Raw genomic sequence first — 25,164 nt, forward strand, 5'->3', positions numbered from 1 at the left:
CTGCCAGAGCAGGAGGAAAAGGCAGAGTACAACATTCCCATGCTCATTCCTGTGTTTTCCAAAGTAAAATGCCCTGCTGTTAATTAAATTAACATTTTTTTAAAGTGGTTTAGAGATTCTTCCTTTGAAAGTGAGCTTTAGTCATATGTTGTCACCTAAGGAGGTTCAGGCAATCACTGGTGGCTGCAGCTTTCAAGAGCTCTAAGTCAAGAGCTCTAAGTCCAGATTCAAATCTACCCAGATATGGACATAGAACAGGTGCCCCCTCACTTGGTTACGAAGAAACAGCTGCCCAGAAATGGCATCCCTCAGACTTTGCATGACTGCAGAGGCAGCACAGTGCACTGCTGAGGTCTCACCTCTGAAATCTCAAGAGTTAACGCTGATCAGGTCCTGTTGGCTTTCCGCTGTCATTCTAACTAAGTGGCTGGTTTCCTTTTGCTATTGAGTGATGCTGAAAACAGCTCAGAAGAGCTGAGTAGGGGTGGTGAAGATCAGCATCCATACAAACTAACTCCCTGGGGCAGATCTGTTATCTTTTTTACAGAAGTCGATTCTATCTTGCAGAGGATCTGAATATGACCAAGTACTCTAGATTTTGACACAATTCTTGTAAACATCATCATAAACTAAGTGACACTGTATGACAGTTCTGCCCACAATAAACAAAGAGAATATGGTTAAAATAGGCTTCTGTCATCCCTTCACTCAGTCATCCAGTTTTAGATGGGACTTTCCTTCATTCTAAAGGAAGGTGTCACACTTTGTAAAGATTCTGAGCAATAGTACCTTACAGAAACAGTACTAAGCATCTTTTTTGAATCCTGTGATTTTTGTGTAGATGAGGCAGGTGGCTAGAAACATACCTTGTCTGGTGAGATGCAAATCAATTCTGAACTTGCCATAACAAAGTGATGGAGGGCAAACCCTATTGCACCGACAGATCTAGAGCTGTTCCAAAGAATGTGCATCTATATCCAGACCAGGACATATACCAAGAACAACACTTTATTTTTTCTTTTAAAATATAAAATACACCTAAAAGTTAACTGCCCTGTATTCACTTACATTCTCCCAACTCATGGTGAAACCTGAACCCAGATGCAGAAGTAAATGCAGAGATATGAAGTTTAAAAATGTAATAGTTTCAGACTTGAGCTAAAATCTTCATGATACTATATGATAAGAAGGAGCTACAGTTTCAGATGCCTTCCTCTGACCTCTAAGTTTGGCAGCTAAGCCAAATTATAATTGTAATTTAAATTAATTTAATTCATTTTAATTGCTAATTAAAAAGTAATTATAATACATAATTACTTGAAATGCTAATGAACATATGAGCCAAGGGAGCTGACACTGCATTTCATGATCTCAGAGCACTGGTCATCGTTCTTCCGTATCCTGTAGAAGGTCTCCACATATTCAGAACGGCCCAGCAGTTCAACAAAATCTTCATCATGAGTTATCACCAGAAGCTGAAAGTTACGCTGTTTTGTGCGGTTTTTTATTATCCTACAAAGAGATATTATTCAGTGTAATTCAATCTATATTGCTGTCTAGTTTTAGTAAACTTGTACAAAAATATTTAACTATTGAAAACTACATGAGTATCAAGCAATCTAATGTAGATCAGCACCTCTTTTTACCCATATTAAAAAAACAGCAACAACAAAATACAAATTATTTTTTCCTCATCCAGATAAAGGAAAGGAAATCTAAAGCTACTGCTTTGCATGTATATCAACATATGTCAACAAAGATAGGTCTGCTTGAAATAAAATCACTTCCTAACACCAATCACTAACATTAAAATTTGAAAAATATCCAAGCCTCACAAGAAGAGATTACTTACTCCACGAGGGCATGTGCAAGAGACTCAATGTTTTCTCGATCAAGATTGGTAGTAGGCTCATCTAGCGCCAATATGCCACAGTTGAGACAGAACGTTTCTGCTAGAGCAAGACGAATAATAAGAGAAGCAAGCACCTAAGGGAAAAAGAAAAAGCACTCTTCAGAGTGTTTATAGAGAAACGATGCCTAATATGTTATTTTTAATGCCATTACAAACTGTGACTAAAATCTACATAATTCACAAAATGATGATAATTAGATTTGAAAAAATACATTAAAACCTCAGTTTTTAATTGAAAGATCCCTTCTACAACATAACATTGGAAACATACCTGAGCAGTCAAATTCTCAAAATCCCGGAGCTATTGAAATTCAGGATTCCGGCCCAAGGTAAGAATGTTACAACATTGCCATCAGCATTATTCCTATACTCTGTTGAATCCCCATCATATTAGCAGGGAGATGGTGGAAATTTGTATGTGCATCAGTCAGTTTGAAATACAGAACTCCTGACTCCTTCATAAAACTGAAGATAGTAATTTGAACAACTCACAAACTAGTCTTGTATTAGCAGGCCTAATTGTGTTTTTATTAGATCTCATGAATTAGTGAAAATTACAGAACACTTGATGGAAACTGTGCTACAAAAAATACTTTCCAAAGATCATGACTGCTGGCATCATAGCACATGATCAAAGAATAATTCTCAGAATATAAGCTAAGAAACTGTGAACAAGTTTCACTCTCATTTACATAGGGCTCTAGCATAACATCCTAGACTACTTTAGGAGAAGACATTTTTTGCCTATATTGCTGTTTTATATGAAGTTTTGGATTTCCCCCAATATTAGTATGGAATTTTCAAAATAAGTACACTTCTACACTCAGGTGGGAATTAATTTGACAGCATTTTTCACATTCAAGCAACAATACAGCACACATCTTCTCACAGAATATCCTTTACAAGACACTGGTGTTGCTGGACTCTATTGCTGGACTCTAGTGCTGCTATTGCTGGACACGCTTAAAAATACTGTGCACCATCTTGTTGTATTCCTCGATTTCATTTTCTGTTACTGTCAATACCATCTTGTCAGGCAAAAGTGAGAAGAGGAGATAGCTGAAGGCCTGGCTGCCAGTGAAACTCTGATGCAGTATGTGACACAGTGAGAACTGCTACTCTTGCAGGTAAGGAAGTAGGCAGATATTACTCCAGATAATAGCGATTCTTCCTCGCTATCAAAGAGATTTATATCTGTTGCAACCATAGCCCTTTCAGCTGGTGCAGAGGAAAGGGAAACAAAGAGTTCCAGCTCCCACTGCAGAAGAGGAAGGAGAAGGTATCTCCCTCACAATTACAGTGTGCTTGGCCTAGGTAGTCATTGGCACCTTGTGCAAAGGCAACAGGCTCTGTGAGCCTGAAGTGCAGGGGAGAGTTCTCCAGGTGTTTTCTTTATGTTGTAGAAGGCACAAAGGATGGACAGAAATTGTTACAGCAAAGAAGTACTAAGAGCAGTCCTGGTGGTATTTCTGTCACTTTCTACGTCCATCTTTTTGGTGACACGAACCAAAAAGTTATTTATATTCAGCAGGAGGTGGAAGTAGCATAATTTGGGGAAAAAAGAGATCTGAGCATACTTCAAAACAGACACAGTTGTGAAAAGATGACAAAGGATCAGCCCTCAAGAAGTAAAAAAAAAATTCAGGAGCAAGTTAATAGACCTACAGCTATGGGAACTTCAGATGTAACTAGCAAGAAAAAGACTAGATCAACTTGAGAAGGCGGCGAGGCTGAACCCTTCACACCTACAGACTCAGACCAATTGCCAACTGAAACAAGGAATTTAGACACCCCAAAATAGGGTTCGGACGCTCCCAATCATATACTGGCAGCATAATCTAAATGCAGTCAGATGTACAGAATGTAAATCTGAGTTGGAGCCACTTCTTTACCGGATTCATTTTACGATGTGTCACTCTTGCAGCTTTCAAAATCCTGTTTATGACGTACAAGAAAAAAAAGCTATATTACCTTTTGCCCAGCACTACATCTTCCTCTCATATCCAGTGCTGTATCTCCCTTTATCATTACTACTCTATAATTGTAGCTTCTTCTCTTATCAGCTGCTGAAACATTCTCATCTGCATCAGAGCGAATTTCTATATATTCAATATCTGAAAATGAAAAAGAAACAGTTTTTCCCTTATCAAAAGATGTTTAAAATAACATTGGAATAAACATAATTGAGAGCTACAACATACGGTAACTACAAAAAAAAACCAAAACAACCACCTTACTCATAACTCCTACTAATAGATAAAAATTTGAAATTAATTTTTTCCAAAATTAAAGAAATAAGCCCAGGCAACTCCCCTGACTCAAGGAAACATCAAATATAGAAAACATGGAAAAGGGAAAATTACTTCTATTTATCATATAACTACCCATGTAACATGTAATAAAAAGGAGACTATAGGGGGGACCAACAGATGCAGCCTTTAGAATGGAACCAACCATTTTCATATCCTGGATTTTCCATAGTTTGAACAAACACTTTTCACTATGCAGTGCTTGGTATAAAATTAATATGGACAAAACTATGAAAACAAACAAACAAACAAACAAAACCACATGTACCTTGTCCTCTGTAGGTATTTCTCCAAAGGTCACGAATTATTTTGTTGATTTCTTCCATCTTCATGCTATGAAATGTCATTATTGCTCTACAGAAAAAAAAAATGCAGATTTTTATAGGTGCAACCATGGACTGCTATGGACTCATAGGAGCTTTAGGGAAGCCAAGAGCTCACTTTTCATTCTCTAAATAATTTGACTAAAGTTACAGTAACTACTAGTTCATTTTGAATGCAGAAATGTACAAAGATCAAACACACTTTGTTATGTGAATACTTCTACTCTCACAAACAACTCCATCTCAAGAAGTAGGAGAGTAATAAAGACAAAATGATTTGTAATCAGTCACTCAGTAAAGTTTTTTTTTTTTTTTAAAAAAAGGAGATTTATAATTTATGTGTAAGGCATATTTTCAGACCTCCAAGAAGAATCTGATATTAAAGCCTTCCAAAATAAAAATAGCGTTACTCATTGCCAGAGTCCCCCACCACCCTGCAGTGCAGATAACTGAGTCTCAGTAGGAAAGGAGAGCCAGTGAAGTTTCCTTGGAGCAGAGAATTCTCTATCAAGAATTTAATTTGTAATTACCTAAAGAGACGTTATGATTAGAGCTACTTTCAGTGGCAAGAGTAACATAGGGTGTCACTAATAATTTTTTATTTCATTTCCCTGATTCAGCATGATATCCTGAAACCATGATGTCTACACGTCTTTAGTTCAATAATAGATGATTCCTCGTAAAAGCATTCCAAAAGGACATTGTGCTACGTTTCTAACTTTTTAAACAAACAGTGCTTTGTAAGGAAAAAAAAAATGCTTGTTTGCTTTCTGCCAATGTTTTTCTTCCAAAAATATGGCAGTATTCAAAAGTAATTCTGAAATTGACTTCATATATATATATATATATATACACACATACATACACACACACACACACACTTTTCCCATCTCCTCCCTTTTACAGGAATTATTTTCACCTGTTGTGAGCAATACTGAAGTCTCAACCCTAATATGATTTGTTATGTCTGAATAATGAATAAAGCATTTTCTACTTGTTACTTGATTAAACCCAAGAATGCATTCTTCATGAATATTTAACAAAAAACTGTAAATATTAAATCAACAAAGATCAACAGATAGCACAGAAGAGCATACAAATGTTGCTTTTCCCAGCTACATACACAGCTTTCAATCTCTGGCCATTAGAGTTAACATTTTGTCTCACTGATTTTTCAGACGATTACCAATAAGTGATGCTTATCTATTTTTCTTGAAATTACAAGACTGATTTCCTGTTTTGCCTTAAATAGAAACAATAGATGATTTGATACCATACAAAAGATTCTGAATTCTAAAAGGGAAATTCTTGGAGTGCATTTCCATTTAAGCTGAAAGGGAAGAATTACACATGCTCTGTACAATCTAGATCTTCACAAAATAAATTTTGGATTGGCTTAAATTCAAATACTAACTATATTTATTTTATCATTAAAAACGATTAAAGCAGGGTACTCCAGACCTCTGCATTTAATAGCGTTTGAGACCTGTCTTTCTGAATTCATACAATCTTTTCAAATGCATTTAGAGCTTAGCCTCCAAATATACCAGTGAATTATGGGTTCCACAGCTTTATTATGTGTTGCCAGAAAAAGTACTACCTTGTATTTCGAACTACTGCTTGGTATTTTCACAATCATTCCCTTTTCCCCTTCTCCACACTATTCAAGAAATTAAGAAACCTTTAGCATCCCTCGTCAGTCACCTTTTTTCAACATGGAAACTTCTAATCTATTTAGCTTCTCTTCTGGAGAGTTATGTTGTACCTTTAACTACATTACTGCTCTCTGTGCTCCTTTTTCCAGACTTATTATGTCCTTTTTAATAGAGGAGACCAAAACTGTATTCTGAATTTGTAGCTTCTATGGTGGCCAGATATTTTTCTCTCATTCTCTATTTTGTTCCTAATACTCAACTTTTATTTCTAACTGCCACTGAGCACCAACCTAGTATTACTGCAACTATCTCATTGCAATTCCATAATTATAAGTGAACAATGCATGGGGGGGGTGGGAGAGAAGACAGGGAAAAGCACTGTATGTTTTCGTTCACATTTGTTAACAATCTTTGATGATTAACAACGGTGATGTGTTGGCTTCATTTCTCTATTCTCTCTCTCAATTTGACTTTTTGTATTGCAATTGTGTCCTAACGTGTACAACCAATACTCAAAAAAGGTCCCTCATTTATTTTATGTACATTATATACATTACAGAGTTCCTATACTCTAACAATCCTGTGCAGTTTGCAGCACATTTTCATTAACTTACTTTGCTTTTAGGAATCAGTTCTCTTCTGGAGGCATTAAAAAATAAAAAATCTACGGCAACTGGACTTTTGGGATGAATATAAAAAACAATAGAAGTAACATAGCAGGGTACACCATTCTATCTTAATACTTAGGCATCTGATTTTATAAAGAAAAATAATTATGTACCTCTAAGTTACATTAATTTACTATTTCTAAAAGTTAAACCAGGATGTTTGAAATTGCAAGTTGCTTTTGCACCAAGGCAGTAATGAAAACTGAAAAAAAGAATTATCCTCACACGACAGTACTTACTTATCAAGAGCCTTGTAATAAGTGTCCAAATCCTTGTTCAATAGCTCCGTTGTTCTCATAACAATCATCATCTCCCTGTATTTTTCCTCTGCATCTTTGAATTGTGACTCTCGAAGTTCCTTTTTAAACCGAACAATCTCTTCCTCAAATCCACGCTGTCGGCCAAGTGCAACATGATGGTTTCTTTTCAGAGCTTCTATTTTCTCCTCTAAATTTTTTTGTTCACTGTCAAACCACAAATGATACATGAGACTTCTGTATTTAGTGTTTCGCTATATTTTAGTCAAGGTTCTAATTTTTAGTTTACGTTAGCAGCTCATTATATTGTGTATACAGATTGCAACAGTTAAAATTACTGGAACTAAGACATATTTAAAATATGCTTATGTTTATTTAAGCATACGTTTGTTGTTTTTATAAGCAATATAACATATTAAGTTTTAAAAACATATTAAAGTCACCATTCTGACTAATATTCACTAATCCTATCAAAGATGAAAGTGCACCCCGTAGAGGTATAAATTAGATTTAATTGCAGGAATTACATCAGGATACTGAGCAAAAAAATGCAATGAATGGTCTGGTAGCATCTAGAAAGCTACATAAATAGTTTGCACATAAGAAGCTGAATTAGGATAATTCCTTTTTATCACTGTTTATTATCTAAACAATTAATATTAAAATACTGAAATGATTTGCAGCTGAGACCTATTTGAGCACACTGAAGATAAAACACTTTTATCCAGAGACATCAGTTTCTTTTTAAATACAGACTTAACAGTGGAAGTCTTTAAAACAAACGGATTAGATTTGAACAGGTATATACTTGTGTGTATTTGTAGCTAGAGCTACATAATTTCACTGAGTCATTTATGTTGTCATGGGAATATTATGCAAACACAAGTTTGAGGGAGGAAGTAGTCTACATGAATGGGGAGAAAGGTACACACTAAGAACACAGGAAACACTAAAACACAGTGAGTATTATATTCAGATATTTAGTGAATTCTTACGCAAAACACGCTGCTGTGTTTTGAAAACGCTTACTTTTTCATCTGCGGGACTTTCATTTCTCCCATCTCCTTCATAAGTCTATTTATATTGTCTTCAACTTCTTTTAATTCTTCATTCCGCTTCCTCAAAGTCAGATTATCCTCTAGCCACCTTTCCTGTATCTGTCTCCACAGAAAGCAAGAAGTTCTATGATGTTTCAATATATCGATGCTCAATAACAAAGTATAAACTCTGCACAACTCTAAAACCTGCTACAAGCATAAAACAATTGACAGCACTGAAAAGTACCGTAGTAAGAACTCACTTTGCACTAGAAACCTATTATAATGCAAATCACGATTATCATTTCATATTTCAACCTGAAATAATATTTACAATATTTATTGTCATAGGTGAACGTAAGAGTGATCCTGTGTGTGAACAGTAGTCGGTGGTTCAAATGGGGCAAGTCATATGGGGTAAGATTTCACATTTTCCCCTATTCTCAATTCTACAGGTAAGATAGTGGGATAGAGTGGGGAAAGATATCTTTCCTATAAAGAATGTAAATAGGGCTTGAAATACATACATAATGATTTAAAGCACACAACAAAATCTGGAGTGACTAACAACTTTTGGGACCTGCAATTAGAATCACCTCACAGCGGTCTTCTTTCAGTAGATAGGTATCTTCCACACAAAGCTAGTTTTGAAAACAGTGGTTATTGTCACAACAGACTTACCCCTTTAGGAAATACCACAAAATTGTACTTAGAGATAATTCTTTTTTCTAAAATGCATCAATTTTTGCATATGTAAATCACAGGATTTTTTTCAGCCTGATGCACATATAGCGGCTATTCTGACTAACAACTCATTAAGTACATCAAGAGGAGACAAACTTTGTATCAATATGAGCCTACACGGACTTAAACCAATGCCAGAAATCACTTCAGGTATAAATGCAAAATATACCTTATGCTAAAACAATAAACCTACCTTCTGAGTGTCAATATCTTGTCGAATAATTTCCATCTCTTTACTTATCTTTTCCTTCTGTTTCTCACAGGCAATTAATTGAGAGTTTACTTCATCAAGTTCAGACTCCTTTTGCTACAAAAATAAAAAGGTATATTATTTATATACAAAAACACTTTTAAAAGCACCTTTTTATTGATTGCTTTTTAGGTTACCTTCTTGTAGTCTTCCTTTCCTTCTTGAATATAGCTTTCGATTTCTTTCATGTACTTGTTTATATCTTTAACTTTCTCTTTTATGGTATTTATCTGCAGCGAAAAGATTTCAAATGAATTGCAGTCGGATGTCCAAGAACTGATGTGACATGTATAAAAGGTAACTGGATAATGCTATTTCTAAGGTAGAATTCATTTCATAACTCCCTTTAATTTACCAACAAAAGACTTCAACTTTTGAAATCCAGGTGCTCCTTATTACCGTGAAACTGTTTTCCAAAACAAATGGTAAATCACTCATTTGTGCTTACATAAGAGGGCCATTTGCCCTGAGAAAGACAGGTGTGTCTCTTGCCAAGGAAAGGTCACAACCATCATTGCTGTTCCTCTAGACCTACTAGATAGGGCTTTTAGCACTACAGGTCACTAAATATTGCCAAATGTCCCTAGAAGCTTTTTGGTAAGACCACCAAAAGTTAGTTACAACTGAGTTGATTTCCTGACTTGGTTATGTTCCTTTTCTTCCCTAAAAGCTCCACAAATCTAAAGCTTTAGGTAAAGCAATTGCTGTCTCCTAAAAGTCAACTCATTACCATGGCTTCCACCCATGCCCCAAAACCAGCGTGTAATCCTACCTCCCAACTATGTCAAATGCAAACAAACCTTCTCTTGTGTTTCTTTATTAGTCGCAGTCCTTTTATTAATTAGATCCTCCTTGTCTTGCTGCAGTTTTTCTAAAGTTTCATGTAGGGGAAATACCTGTTCTTTTGCTTCCTGAAAAGCAGTTGGAGAAAGTCCTTTTTATTTTCTCATTCTGTCAAAGATAAACAATTTTTCAAGTGCAAAAAAAAAAATCATGTGCGTACTTAATTTTTTTTTTTTTACATCTTGTTCATTACTCTGAAAAAAGTTTTATATTAAATAAAGTGCTGAAATTTTTCAGAGATATGCATAGTATAACAGGACAAAAGTTTTAAAATGCATCTGAATTGCTAGGATTACAGAATGTTAAATATTACTGGACTCTTTGTTTTTCAAGGACAACATAGTTAAGGACTAGTAATTATTTCCTACCTTAATCTCTCTATGTAAGGACTGAAACTCAGTGGTTAATTCCACTATTTGCTCCTCCAGTTGTTGACGACGCTGCATGCTGCTGGAAATCTGAAGTTTCTCTGCTCTAAGTTCATTAACTGTACTCTTAAGCTGCTGAATCTGATTCTGCTGGTCTTGCTTGATTTTTTGATTTAACTCAATTTTACTAGTAACTGTAGATGAAAATACACACGCAGTGAAACAGTTAATCTGTAACTAACAACATTTTTTGTCTTCCTTATGACAGATATAACTGCAAACTAAGTTAATATAATAATAAAAAAACAACAACAACAACAAAAAAACTATTAGAATACAGTTATTTTGAATGTAAAATAAGTAAACTAAAATTTATATTTTACTGGCAGCAAGTTTGATTATTTTCAATATAAAACCAAAACATTTTGTATGACCTACCTGTATCCCATAAGTGTTTCTTCTCTTGTTTTTCTTGGCTTACTTGTAGAACGGTTCTACTTAAATCGACCCCTAGCAGCTTAGCCTCCTGCTGAGCAATTTTTCTTTCAACATCCCTAATATCAGCCTAAAAGTAAGAGTAAAGCACTATTATTACCATATTAGTGCTTAACAGGCTTTAGTTTATATGTTATTGAATAACTACATGTACAGCAAGCAAGTATCGTTTTATATATCGAAAGGAATTACAGAGCATACCTGGTACCTTTCCATTAGTGTTATGTCCTGTAAACATGCATTAGCACCTTCCTTCTCAGACAGAACTGTCTGCAGGAGTGTTTCCTGCTCTTCTATCTCACCCTTCAGGCGTGCAAAATCCCTGTTCACAGTTTGCAGCTTGTTCCTCAAGTCTGGTATGTCCCTTTCTTGGAGTTCCACTACTGTTTGCCTTGAATAAAATACAAATCCATGAAACTTCCTTTGTTAAAAGCAGCAGCATAAGTTCAAGACATTCAAGTTTGCAAAATCTGTGATATGACTGAATAGCAGAAGACTGAATTGAACCAATAGTATCCCCTTAAGCTTGCCCATGTTCAGTTGAGTTTATGTTACATAACCAGCTACGGTAATAATCCCTCATTGTAGGCAGGTGAGATCTAAACACAAACCAACCAACAAACCTCTTCCGGTTTTCAACTGAACTACAGCCAGTGCTAAAATAAAATCCACTGCACATGAGTGCCCTCTTGTGAAAGAGAGGTATACCTTCTAACATATATTCGATTTTTTTTCAGAATAACAGTCTTCAAATACTTTGAAACCAGAGCCTCTGGTTACCCACTGACAGGGAAACTGCATGCTCTACTCTAAATCCTGTTTGTATGGTAGAGAAAAAAAAATAGGACTCTCACAAAAATTCATTAGGACTAGTGCTGTTTATGGTTTGGAGGGAGGCAACAAGAAGAAAAAAGGGGACACAGCAACAAAATAGTCTGCCTGTAATTTTCGTAGTTTTAAAATTACAGATTAAGTGAGCCTGGGAATTGGAAAAGACTGTAAGCACCTCTTCTTCTTTTTTTTTTTTTTAAAAAAAAACATTATCTACATTTTTTTTTTACATTGCAACTTCAAAAATATTTTAATTAATTAAAAACTACATAAGAGATCTAATACAGTCTAATCTTTTATGGATTGTCAGTATCAGAGACAGAGCTGCATTCCCAAATGATGGAATTGCACTTGACCGAACCACAAGAAAACACAGACTGCATTGGGAATCTGCTATAAATCTCAGACTTCCTTCAAGAACATCATAAATGAATACTAAACCTGACAGTAACAAAAAAGTACCTTTAAAAGATATGTAAATCAAGATTTATTAAAGTGCAGTTAGATTTTTGAACAAATTGCCTAGCCCGAAAATAAACCTTTCTTGATGTCAACAAAATTTTCAATAATCAAAAAACAAGCATTCAAAAGAAAATGACTTGCAGCAATATTGTGTGTGAAGTACTTTACCTAATTGGTTTAAGACCCATCATTTCATCACGTTTTTTCTCTCTTCTTTTAAGCTCAGACTCTGTTGACTTCAATTTGTCTGGTGCAAGACGCAACTTAGACTGAAGATCACTAATTACATCTTGCAGTTCAGCCTCTGTTTGAAAAACTCTTTGACAAACTGGACAACACGACTGGTTCTCTTCTGTTAGTTGTGTAATGAACTGTGAATAAACTGCTGTGGCTCCAGCAAGCACAGCTAGTTTAAAGAGAAACAGAAGATGTTATGTTGAATATACAATGCATAATCAGATCTAAACTTATTATATATTTACCATTAAAAAAACAACAAATGAAAGAAAACTATAAGCTGCAAATCATCAAGATAGGAAACTAAAATGGTCCTAAGCAACCTGGTACGAATTCAGCTCTGTCCCTGTTTTCAGAATGGTGCCCTTGATCACAGCCTGACATTCTCCCCAAACTGAATTTTTCTATTTTATTGAACTATACTCATCCCTCAGCAATTAACAATTGAAACAAGTACTTGTGAATCTCCTTCTGGAGTTACTTTCTTTCAGTTAGCAGTAGGCCCTATGGGCCAAAACCATGCCACTTGTCTAGTTCTGTACTCATCTTCATAACTGGCAGATTCAATCATTCAAACATATCCTTGGTTGTGTAAGGGTCGTGATTTACATTTTTGTTTTGTAAAGTCAGTATTTCATTCACATACAATAAGAGATTTAACTGAGTTAAAACAACTGATTTTGATTAAACATGAAATTGAAGACTTCGTAAAGATAGGGGAAATTTGTTTAAAAGGGAGGTTATTACTGAATCTTAAATTGGTTTCTATGCTGATTGTCCTGCAAATATAAATATCCACAAGTTACAGACTGTCTCAGTGTCTCTAGGTTACAATTAAAATGAGGAAAAAAGTAGAGCTATGGATAAATTTACCTCGCTGTTTTGAACTTTTTTCAATTTCATCTTGAAGTTTGTTCAGGTTACTGTCAAAATCTTGGCTTCCACAAACATCAAAAAGTTTTGCTTCATAGCTAGACAACTGTTCTTCTTTTCTTCTTAGTTCAGCACTGATAAAATTCTTCTGTTGTTCTGCTGATGCCAGTTGTTTGCTGAAACATTAATGAATAAAATCTTATATTACAGAAAAACAACAACAAAAAAACCTGTATTAACAAAAACACCATAATACCAATTTCAGATTAACTTCAGAATTATTCATCACTTCTTTAATGATTTTTCCAGAAATCTACAGCATAAGTTTTCAATTCATCTAAACACAGCTTAAAGTGTTTCATTTAAATTCCTTTTTCTGCTTTCTAGACGCTTAATGAGGAGAAACAAATTTCTAATGTCAAATCCATACAAGGGACTTTCTAGAATATCATTAACGTTTCCTCTTCTACTTCCTTCCCTAATTATTGCTTATGAGATACTATTGAACAAAAAATGTTATTGAGCAAAACATATTGAGCAAAAAACATTAGCACCCTTCTATTCATCTTCCATACTTCTCAATTGTGGACTGTTCTTAGACCTCAAATCTCATTTTTTCGATTTTATAGAAGTTTAATGCATATCGCTGCACAGTGTGCTGATGTCACCTAATCTTTCTGACATATTCTTTTCTACAACCAAATACATGTAAATCAGGAACATGTATCCATATCACAAATAAGTTCATGATATGGTTAATAACCATTCTGTACCTCCTAAGAAAGTCAGAAGACTCCTGTCTTTTTTTCCCCAAAGCACATTCTTTCACATTCACAGCTAGGGTAGTATAAATAATTAAGGACATATTAGAATATTTTGTTACCTGCTTTTAGTGTTGCCTCTGACATACTTCAAATATGATGATTTTATTAACTACCATGAACTATATTGGCTATATATTAAATTTTGCACAATGCTTTCTTTCATTTTGCAGACACCTAAATTAATATTGATGAATTACAGTAAAAGTATGTTAACTATATTAAAAACTTTCCAACACTGAAATTCATAATTGCATAAATACTTCTGGAGACATAATTAAACTAATACATACTTAAGCTTGGCATGTCTGTCCCTTGTTTCATTAATCTCTCTATTTTTGCCATGGAGCCAGTCTTCAAGTTGTTTTTTATTTGGAAAGTACCCCAGCAGTAACGTCAGTTCTTCAGAATGTCTTGATTTTACTTTTCTAATCTGTTCCTCTTTGTCTGCCTTGAGAAATAAAGCATTTAAAATTTCACATAAAAACATATTCATATATTAATGTTCATATAAACATATTTTCATATGTTTAAGTTTATGTCACTCAATGCATTCACAGAGTTAATGGCTTCCATAAAGCCAGACAGAAGCTTTACATACAAATGTTTATAAACATATGGGAAAAAAATGCACGAATCTTGAAGGGACCGTATTCATGTAATTTCCCTTCCTTATGAGATGATGATAGAAAAATTACTTTGTCTTTCTTCAGCATCTCCATTTGGGTAATTGTTGTGGTATGTATGTTCAACTGTTCCATCTCTTGATCCAGCTTCCGAAGAATTTTGTCCAGGTTTATTTTCTCATTTTGCAGAGTTTGCACTTCCAGTTCAAGTGTTTCTACATTGCTGCTCCTCTCAGCCTTCTCCAGTTCATGTTCCTAATCAAAAAACAAAAGCACAAAAGACTTATGCAATTACATTAGACAATAAGTTCCTAACTAAAGAAATCAGAAAAAAAGCTCTTAAAAACTGTCCAGCAGCAGTATCATTAGCTGTTACAGGAATAATACTTCCAGGATCTATAAAGAATACATGCACGATGCCAAAGGCTGTGATGCTGGTATAGGAAACATAAAGCAGACAATGGATGCAGAGTTCTGAAATACAATACTGTATCAAGTTGCTCATGCTTTTCACAACTTGTAAAAACTTTCAAACTTGTAGAAATCTTTAATTACATTAACTTACTGTCTTGACAATCTCTTCCTCCAATTCCACAATTCTGCCTGATGACCCCTCCAACTGCTGCAATTCATGTTTTACATTCTTCAGTTCCGCTTGTCTCTTATATTGGATATCTGATTTCAGATCAATGGTTCTTTCTAATCCAGTTTTCTTATCTCTTATTTCATCTATCTGTTTTTGTTTCATCGCTTCTTTTTGTGCAAATTCTCTCTGAAAGAAGTGAACAATAATATATTAATTCACTCACAGGAAAAACACAGCATTTAAAATGGCTTCTTACAATAGTATGCAAATATTCACCATTTTAATGCATGAAATTGAAATATTTAGATACATAAAAAAAAATCCCGCTAAAATGCAGCAATACAAAAATGCAGATGCATAATGGTAGTGTTGTCTGACAGCAACTCCATTTTGAAGATGACTTCAAAACAACATTGCTTATTTTCTTAACAATTGCCCATTGAAATTCTTCCTCAGGCTTTTTAGTGTCACTGACCCACCTGCTTGAGATGGCGGTTGAGAAAAAAGTATCTGCAGAACTGCCTGTTCAGTAGCTTTTGCAATTCAGATCACCCAATGACCACTCTTAGTTCCAAAATTAACTTTCACAGAAATGTTCAAGCAAGCCATATTGAAGAATATTAGATGAAAAAAAAATGGCTTCATTTATTTTCCCCCAGGACCATAAAGACACATATGGACTAATAACAGACTAACAACTAATATGGAATTATAACACAATCCTAAAATGACAAAATCCTTACCATTAAGTGATTTGCAGTTTCTGTATCTCTCGCTTGTCTCTCCTTCAATAACCTGTGAAAATTGGTAATCTGTCTTTCATTAAGAGGTGATAGCTCAAAACCATCTAATTCTAGCTGTGCTGCCAAAGACTGAATTAATGAATCCCTCATTTTGATGTGTTCTTGGTGACGATCTGCTTGCAGTTGTAGACGACCTGCACAAAAATAAAATAAAATTAAAAAAAATAACATAACCCCTCAAAAAATGAGAACATACATTTAGGATTCAAGGTCAATTGCAACTATTTCCTTAAGATCTTCTACACTGAACCATTTAAAGTGTTAAAAACAAGCTATAGCTTAAAATATTACTGTTTCTGTTAACTATTAATTATATAGAAATAACTATTATATAAATAAATTATATAAATAACTATTAATTATATATATTAAAATCTGTGTTTAAACTACTACAATTTGCTTTAATGCAATTCCCACAGTCCATCTAAAAGAGAATATATGATATACAGAAGAGTACCATCCTAAAGCCCTCTGAGTAGTCCCCAGTCCTCACACGTGAGGGTGGGAGTGCCAAGGATTCTGCTTTCACAGGTTTCTTGGTTACACTTACACAATCACAACTGGCTAGCAGACATTTTCATCACTTAGACAAAGTACAGGCTCAGACTGTGAAAACAAACGTGCTGTAAACTGCTAGACTGACATAGTTTTATGGCATCAGTAATGATCAATTTTGAATATTTCTATAGAAGACGGTACACTTAAGAACAAACAAACTTCATGTTGTCATTACAGTTCAAAACAAGCACATTAAAAAAAAATCTAGGGGAAAGATGTTGAGGTTTGATTACCTGCAAGATTCCCCACACCATGTCGTGCAACTGACCTAAAACTCACACGCATTTCAGGGAGTTTGTCCCATTCAAACATCTTCAATTATCAGTAATTCTATTTCAGATCTTAATTGCTTTAAACATAAATACAAAGTTATAGATCACATCTAACATACCTCGTTCAACGAGTAGTTCTGACTTTTCACTGTTAAACCTCTGGCATTCTTTAATGGCCCTATCTAATTCACGCTTACAGTCTGATAATCTCTTCTCCTTCTCCTTCACTGTTCTCTGGTGGTTCTGGTATCTATCCCTTAGCTGTTCATCCGTTCCTTGAAAAACCTGTACACCAAATAAAATACAGAATAAACTTAACTTTTTAACTGAACTCAGTTAAAAATAATCTAATGTTTATTACAGGCTTTACCATAACAGAATCCAAGAAATAAAATAACACCTCTCATAAAGAATTTCTATGCTAAGACTTACATTAAGAAAAATCAAACATACTATGAGCAAAAACTGAAAAAAAAAATATTTTTCATATGCTGATAAGACAAGTTCATCTAAATTTTTACCACTATTCTAAAGAATTTTTGCTCATCTGTCAAAATAATTTTAAACGCCCCTGCACAACCACAACAAAAGAATAAAAACTATTCACTATTTTAAGAAAAAGAAATAAAAAACCCTCCAGGGACATGAACAGAATCAGTGTCAGAAGACATTCCATGTTGGCTAAAACAAGCGCTGGCTATCATGAACATATTGTGAGAGGTAGGTATTTTCAAGTTCCACATTGCAGGGCATTATTACTGTAACTTTTGTCAGTATTTCTCTTCCTGGCAAGCTAATCTACGGTGGAGGGTTCAGTTACAAACAGGAATTTAACTCTTACATCCGAATTACACAGAAACTAGCTACAAATAACGTTCCATAAAGCTGCGTATCTCATATTATCAAATGAGCTACTTGGCCTTTGGAAGTGTTCATAACCAGCATCTAGTGCATAATAAAATACACAGTTCACATGGTAGCAAAAGGCAGACTTTGATTTTTCTGCAGAAAGGATGACAACATGGAATTTAAAAGGCAACCTTTTCCATCTTCTGTTGCAGATCTTGATTATCCTTATCCATCTGCCTCCTCCTGCTCTCCAGAGCTTTTACATCGTTGTCTAGCAACATTACTTTCATGAGATTCTTTTCAACTGCTGCCAGAGAACACTGCAAAGGAAAGGATCATAGAATAATAGAGTCATTTAGGTTGGAAGAGACCTTAGTATCTCACTAGTTTACAAATCCCATAATAAAATGTTCTATACAACACTTTACTCTAAACTGTAAAACTTCACCATTATTATTTTGAAAAAAAAATTCATTTAGCTTTAGTTATAATTCATGATAGTTTTATAGTTAACATACAAATTTGAAGGACATTTTAAATTAAGCTACAAAACAGACAAACAAAAAAAACATCAGTGCTGTTACAACAGTTCCACAGACAATGTTTTAAACCTCCCATAACTGTTTACAGATTAGAGCAGCATCTGTCAGGTTTGTTGCTTAATTCTGCCACAGAATAGAAGGTGAGATAACAACATAAAACTGCAAGATTTTAATCAGGAAATTCCTCCAGCTTTGAAATGTTGCTGTGTTCCTTTTTTTAAAAAACAAAGAAACAAACAAAACTTATGTGCTGTTTCATACTAAAATTTTAATGTAAACATCACACAAACTACCTTTAAAGGATCCAGCTGACTCTCGATAGATTTTACATTCTCCTTAGAAGCAGACAGCTGAGCTTCCCTATTGTTAAGATGGTCCTGGATTTCCTGTGCTTTTTCTTTATTCTGCTTTAGGTACTTCAGCTCTGTCTGACACTCTTTTACTTTTAGGCTTTGTTTCAGTCGTACCTGACGGAGAGTTTCCAGTGCTTTAATATACCTTAAAAAAAAATAAAAAAATAAAAAAAATTCAGATACTACAGGCAATACAGCAATACTGATGCCACAGACGTTTTCTTTAACACCTACACTACTAGAGAAGACAGTTTCTTATTTAATTTTATTCAATTCCAGTAAAGAGAAAAACCTTGTTGCTGAGAAGATCTCATCAAATCTTTGTTTCAGGGCCTTCCCTTCGCTTAATGGCCAGTTGGACTCTTCTTGGTGGCAGAAAACAACATTGTTGAGCACAGATTTGGAAACACCAAGGGCACTGATCATCTCTCGATCGATTTCTGCACACTTGGAACTGAGACTGACCTTCTCACCATGCCTATGTAGCACAGATAAAGAAAATCCACAAAGCAGTTACTAGAAATTCTTTAAAAATAAACAAACAAAAAGCTTATTTAAATCTGTATAGGCACATTCTATTGCATTGGTTACAAAACAGAGTAACAGTTTTTTAAGTCTACAATTACCATTTTAACAGCAAATGTTTTCAGTCAATGTTGCTACATGTTAAAAAAATCTATGCAGAACCACCAGAGGGAGTAAGACTGATCTTGTTTAAAGCCAAGTGAATACATTTCTTAAAAAGGGGAAACTGAAGGTAAACATGGACTGACCATATCCTGAAACTTAAAATGGTGCTAAAGGAAATAAAGCTTATGCATTTCAAACAAGATTACTTTCAAACTAGAGCATCAGTAATACAATTTTCAAATTAATGTAAGTCAATTGATATATGTAGTTCTTAGTATAGTGGCTATCAAATGTTAGTATTTTTGAATCAACTAATAGATCGAACGATGGAACTCCAGACCTTCCATCTAAGAACACAGGCAGGAACTTCAGAGAGCACGTTATGAATTTTTCTCATCTTATACATAAAATATACAAAACCCAAACTGATCTTCACATTACAGAAAGAAAAAAAAAAAAAAGATATAATTAAACTTACTTTGTTCTAGTAATGACCCCTTCAAGTGTTTTAAACTCTGTTTTCTTGTTTTTCTGGGTACACACCATGGATCGTTGGACAGCTACAAGCTCTCCATTAACATCTCGAAACTGTAATCGAATCTGAGCTCTCACATCAGTTTCATGGGCAACCTTCAGTACAAACGACAACAATGAAACAGGTATGAGAAATTCTTCTCAACACCCTGAGGAATACATGACTTCCCAGATGTGGAGTGTTCCAGTCCCCCCAGTTCTGTTTTTCCTGAGACAGTATGGTCAGCTCACGTCTGCCTAATACTTGAGCATCACTGTTCTCATCACAGCCCTGCGTGAGTACAGTAAGTATTTTACTGAGGAGTAAACGTGCACTAAATCTAACCACCGTGGCTTTTACCTTTGGATCATGAACAAATGAATTTCCTTTGGTTCCAGGAGGAAAATCTCCAGTGGACACATATTTAAGGCACTCAATGATAGTCTAAGAAAACAAAAACAAGTATATAATTAGAATGACTATTAAGAATAACCAAGGAAGACTAAAAACAAAACACAGTGACAGCCTAAACATTTACAAATAAGATAAACATGAAGGGAGAGAGAAATAAGAAATGACATTTTATTTTTCAGTACCATGAGAACATGGTACTTTGCAAAAACAGTTTTAGTCAGCACCTTGATCAATTTCCGATGAAAAACACCAAGTAGTGCCCTGCAAAGCCCAGGATAAGAAGCAGATCTCTAATAACGTAAGCCAATACAATATTTACAGTAAAGAGCAAGGTTTTTCTAATATTCATACCTTGCTATTAAAATAATTTTTTATATTTTCAAGGTTCTCAGTTATTTGGTGCACAAAGACAATCACGAAAGTCTTACCGTTTTTCCCGCACCATTTGGTCCCACCAGAATAGTCATTGGATTATGGAAAGTGATAATCTGTTTGTCTTTATCCTCTATGCCAAAACTCCTCACGCCGAGGATGCTCATTTTCTCAATCCTTGCCATTTCTGCGGGATTTCTGCTCTCCCGCAGTCAGCAACGCAAACCCTGTAAAACAAAGCTCTGTGAAAGTTGGAGACGGCGAAATGTCCGCGTATCCCTGAAAGGTGACCACAGGGTTATTTCAGTGTGTGAATTGTCAGAAACACTCCAAGGTTCCCCAGTTATGGCTCAAGGCACAGGACGCCTGAAAGCCAAACCTCCTCAGCGCTGAGGAGCTCGACTCAAACCTCAGGGCCAGGCCACGCCGTTTCCCAGCCATTCAAAAATAACAACAAAAAAGCCCTTTAAGCACCAGTAAGAGAAAAGCGCTTTATGCCACTGCCCCTTGTTATGCATGTTTTATTTATCGTTACTTTCCATTCCCCGCTTCTCACGGCCCTGTCCCGACACGAGGCAACCCCCGGCGGCACGGCCCGGCCCCACGGCCCCCCCTGCACCTCACACGGGTGCTCGGGGACCCCCGGGGACCCCCGGGACCCTCAGCGGGGACCCTCGGCCGTGCCATGAGGCACCCGGGGCGTTTCCCTGAGGGGGGCAGCCGGAGTTTCCCGCTGCAGCGGGGGCGGACATTTTCCGGCTGCCCTTCCTCTTCCCCAGCCGAGGGGCGGCCAAGGAGATGCCGTCCCCACCCCCCCGCTGCTCCCCCCCTTCCAGCCCCGTTCACCTCCGCTCCCGGTGCCGTTCCCGGCCCCCCGGCAGCCCCCGCGGTCGCCCCCGCTCCGCCCCGGCTGTGGCGGCTCCGCCCGGCCGGGCCCGGCTCGCTACCGCCCCCCGGTGCCGTGGGGCCGGGCCGGGCAGGACCGGGGCTCCCCTTGTCCCTCGTCCTTCTTCGGGTCCCACCCCGGCCTCTGAGGGGCGAGGGGGAATGGGCAGCCCTGAGGGGGCAGCCCTGAGGGGGCGGCACGGCTCCGCTCCGCTCCCCCAGCCCCGCCGCCCCACAGAGGTCTCCGAGGGGTCTCCCCGTGGCACGCAGCGACCCCCGCCTCCCGTTGAGGGGTTTTTAAGAGTTCACAGTTCTAACATTGGCACTTCGGAGTTATTTGGTGGTGTTTCCAGCCTTCTGCTCAGAGCCCTGCTGCGCTGTGCATGGCGGCACAAAATTGTGGCCTGCTTCAAGGCTGGCCCGTGCTCTGCTGGACCCCAGCTCCAGCGTTACGAGCAGGAATGGAGCCTTCAAAGCCTTCAAAATTCAGAGAGCCAAGTGGCAGCCTGCTCACGGAAACCTCCATACCCGCTCAGCGGTCCGGCTTGGCGCTTCAGGCTCAGGCCGGGTGGAGGAAAACCACATTTCTGCCGCTGGGTTTGATGTCCACTCACTCTGCCCATTACGCACTGCGGAATCAAACCCAGCGCGGGATAAATGACCGCAGCGCGAAAAGGCAGCACGGCATCATCAGGGCTGAGGCAGAGCACAGGTGCACGCTGCAGCCATGCCGGGCGAATTAGTAATGTGCATGCTAGAGAGTATTTCCAGTGGTAGCACGAGTACCCGGGGCTGTGGGTGAGCGGTGGTTCACCATGACGCTGGTGGTAATGTAAGCATGATGCATCCCTCTCTCACAGCAACAGACGAGAGTCAGGAAATGGTTTTCGAGGCTGTACTATACAGCCTGGTAATTCACCGTACTTAGTAGGAAATCTAGAGTACTAACTGCAAAAATTCCACGTCATTCTCTTTGTGCTTTATGCAGGAAAAGGATGAAGTGTAGTCATCTGTCTTACTGTAGGATTACTCCATTTAAGTTCAGTTTGGGGGAAACTTTCATCGAAATCCCTATAAAAGCACTAACCAGGGAAAGAATGACTAACTAAGTGGCATGAGATGGTTTTGAAGCTCATGTCTCATCTGGGTCCAGAGACGTGTTGAGAGTACAGACAAGTGCTATTACAGCAGATTAAACCGCTGCACCCCCACAAGAACCGCTTCCCTTGCCCAAGACAATGCTTGCTTCAAGGTACTAACCCTCATACTTCAGCTTTCCACTTTAGAAATTCAGTGCAGATCAATTCAAATACCCTTACGATTCATGGATTATCAAACGCAGACAGATGGTCTCTCACCAAGTGGAAAAGTTTTAATTGTAGGAATATAGTACTTTTTTTCCACACTTTACAGCTATAGTCTCTACAAATTGTTGGAAATAAAATACAAACAATTTGTAAAGAAACTGTATTGCCTCCATTACCAATCCAACTTTTTAATTTTTGTCTTGTGGATTGACAGTTGTCTTGCACAAAGATGAATTTGATTGGAGTTATCAAAATGTGAAAATAAATTGCAGCAGCTTTTTACATTAAGTGAAGAAAATCTTCCATTGTTCCATGGAGAGCTCAATAGCAGCTGAGCAAAAGCAACTTTGTGCTACCAGGTGACTAATTCTAGCAATATATATTGAATATGGAATAGCAATAGAACAGCACTAAAAACAAAACAAACAAGCCAAAAAGAAACTCATTTTCCTAATTAAATTATAACACAAGTAGAAATCATTCAGAAATGCCACCTATATGCAACCAAAGGGAGATTGTAAAATAATGTAGTTGAAGTTCCATGCAGTCATCTACCCCTAAGTCTGTTTTACTTGCTTATAGTCAGTGTTAAGTCTGAAATGTTGGTGTTTTTTAAAATTATTTTTAGAAAAAAATAGAGGAAAAAGAAAAAAAGAGAGGAAATAGAGGAAAAAAGAAAAAATGAAAACAGACAATGCCTGTAGTAAGGATGCATGTTGTAGGTTGTTTAATATATGTCCTGTTCTCAAAAGCAAAATAAGTAGTTAGGAAACCCTCACAAAATAGTGCAACTGGAACAATTAAACTGGAAAAGTGTACAATATGCATGTCCATTATTGGATGAATTGGATTCATCCAATATTGGATGTCCATTATTGGATGTCCATTAATGACAGAACCTGCACTGCAAGAGCAGATGTTTCCATTGGTATTTACTAGGATGAGGAAGTAGAAGTTCAAATCACTATAAAATGTGTAATTTATTTCTTACTCTGAAAAAAATTGGCAAAGGGAAGATAACCACTTTCTCTACAATAAAATAAAAAAAATCAAGTGCTTCTGGTTAACTCCTCAACCACTATCTGTCGACTTTTCTGTGTACCCATGAATTCTTTACGTTGTTCATTTTCTGACATTTATGATCTGAGGGTAGTTTGTTAAATACTTTCAACATTCCATCCTGTCCTGGAAAAGAATCTGAGCAAAAATTCCGGACATAAGGAAAATCCAAAATTCTAAGCCACATCTAATTTTTTCAACTAACCTTTCTTTTCAATAATGAAATGGTCAATCTCTCACAATGTTATGTCACCAAATAATGTTAATAATGATCTCATGCACAAAGTGCATAAAAAAAGGTAATCTAATAGGGTATCATATAGATAATATAATGTATCAAGAGCTGTATATCATCAGATCTAGAAGATGCGGTCATTAGACTCCAGCTGTTGCGCAGCTTGTGCCATCAGGCACTGGTTTAATCAGAGGTTACTCAACCATGAACACTTTGTGTCTGCAAAGGGTTTGGAAAGGAGTACCAGAGTTTGAAGGCAAATCTGTAGACTGTAGAAAGGTTCAAGGCAATTGATGGTGGGTAAAAGGCTCTTTCTTGGTGCTCAAGTTCATTTCTTTCTAGGGCCCACAGAATTCCTCTGCCCCCAGTGCCAGTCTTCTCCCACATCCATTGCAAGGAGCAACTCTTTGCTCGATAGCCCCTATTCATCTCCCAATTAGGAAAAGGTCCAACCAGAACTCAGAAAGCCAGAGGACTACCACTTTTTCCCTTATCTGTGACTTTCTGTCTTTCTCCAGGACTGACTCCCAGGAAGGGCTGCCAGCAGCAGCCACTGCCCGCTGCTGTGGATACCTTCGGCTCTCCCTCGCAGCCCCAGGCAGGCTGGAGCCATCCAACTCTGCTTACCTGTAAGTAAACCAGGTGAGTTGCCTGGCTCGGGAAGTTAATTAGCTACATTTTCAGATGACTCTGAATTTGACTGATAACTTTACCAGCTATTTTAGTGCTTTCTGTGTTTCCAGTATGAAGGAAAACAAAGTGGAAAGGGAAAACAAAGAGGAAGACCCTCTATTTGTGTGTTGTGTCTTGTCCCTGTAACTGTCTTCATTATGACTCAGTTGTTCAGGAGTACAATGCCATTAATCTCTATTATTGCTGCTTTCTCCATGACAACAATTTTCTGTGTTGCTGTTGGATGATGCACAGACCATATCCTTGACTGCAACCAGTTAAGCCTCTGGAATAGTTTCCAAAATTTGTTGATAAGGAGACAGAGTTATTACTTGTAGCAGATCTGTTTCACATGCAGTATTCACCAGTATGAAACCTATTGTCCTAATCAGTGTTTTAAGC

General features: G+C 36.9%; 1 protein-coding gene across 2 annotated transcripts; it reads right to left on the reverse strand.

The window, feature by feature from the left end:
- Nucleotides 1–992: 992 nt before the first annotated feature.
- RAD50 (RAD50 double strand break repair protein) lies at nt 993–21,578 on the reverse strand. 2 transcript variants are annotated; one of them, XM_068698060.1, is made up of 26 exons: nt 21,451–21,578; nt 20,661–20,831; nt 20,179–20,262; nt 19,783–19,934; nt 18,967–19,152; nt 18,615–18,819; nt 17,971–18,099; nt 17,050–17,215; nt 16,041–16,234; nt 15,277–15,483; nt 14,784–14,966; nt 14,379–14,536; nt 13,265–13,440; nt 12,323–12,560; nt 11,063–11,252; nt 10,805–10,931; nt 10,367–10,560; nt 9,956–10,066; nt 9,293–9,385; nt 9,099–9,212; nt 8,154–8,281; nt 7,107–7,331; nt 4,490–4,575; nt 3,884–4,026; nt 1,853–1,986; nt 993–1,512 (listed from the first exon to the last, which is right to left on the reverse strand). In XM_068698060.1, exons 2-26 carry the CDS (start codon nt 20,787–20,789, stop codon nt 1,326–1,328), a joined length of 3,939 nt encoding a protein of 1,312 aa, XP_068554161.1. In that variant the 5' UTR covers nt 20,790–20,831; nt 21,451–21,578; the 3' UTR covers nt 993–1,325. The 2 variants fall into 2 exon arrangements, with proteins under 2 accessions (XP_068554161.1, XP_068554162.1); XM_068698061.1 differs by lacking the exon at nt 21,451–21,578 and having other exon boundaries at nt 20,661–21,067.
- Nucleotides 21,579–25,164: the final 3,586 nt, after the last annotated feature.

Source organism: Anas acuta, chromosome 14, assembly GCF_963932015.1.
Source record: "Anas acuta chromosome 14, bAnaAcu1.1, whole genome shotgun sequence".
In the NCBI taxonomy this organism is placed as follows: Eukaryota; Metazoa; Chordata; class Aves; order Anseriformes; family Anatidae; genus Anas; species Anas acuta.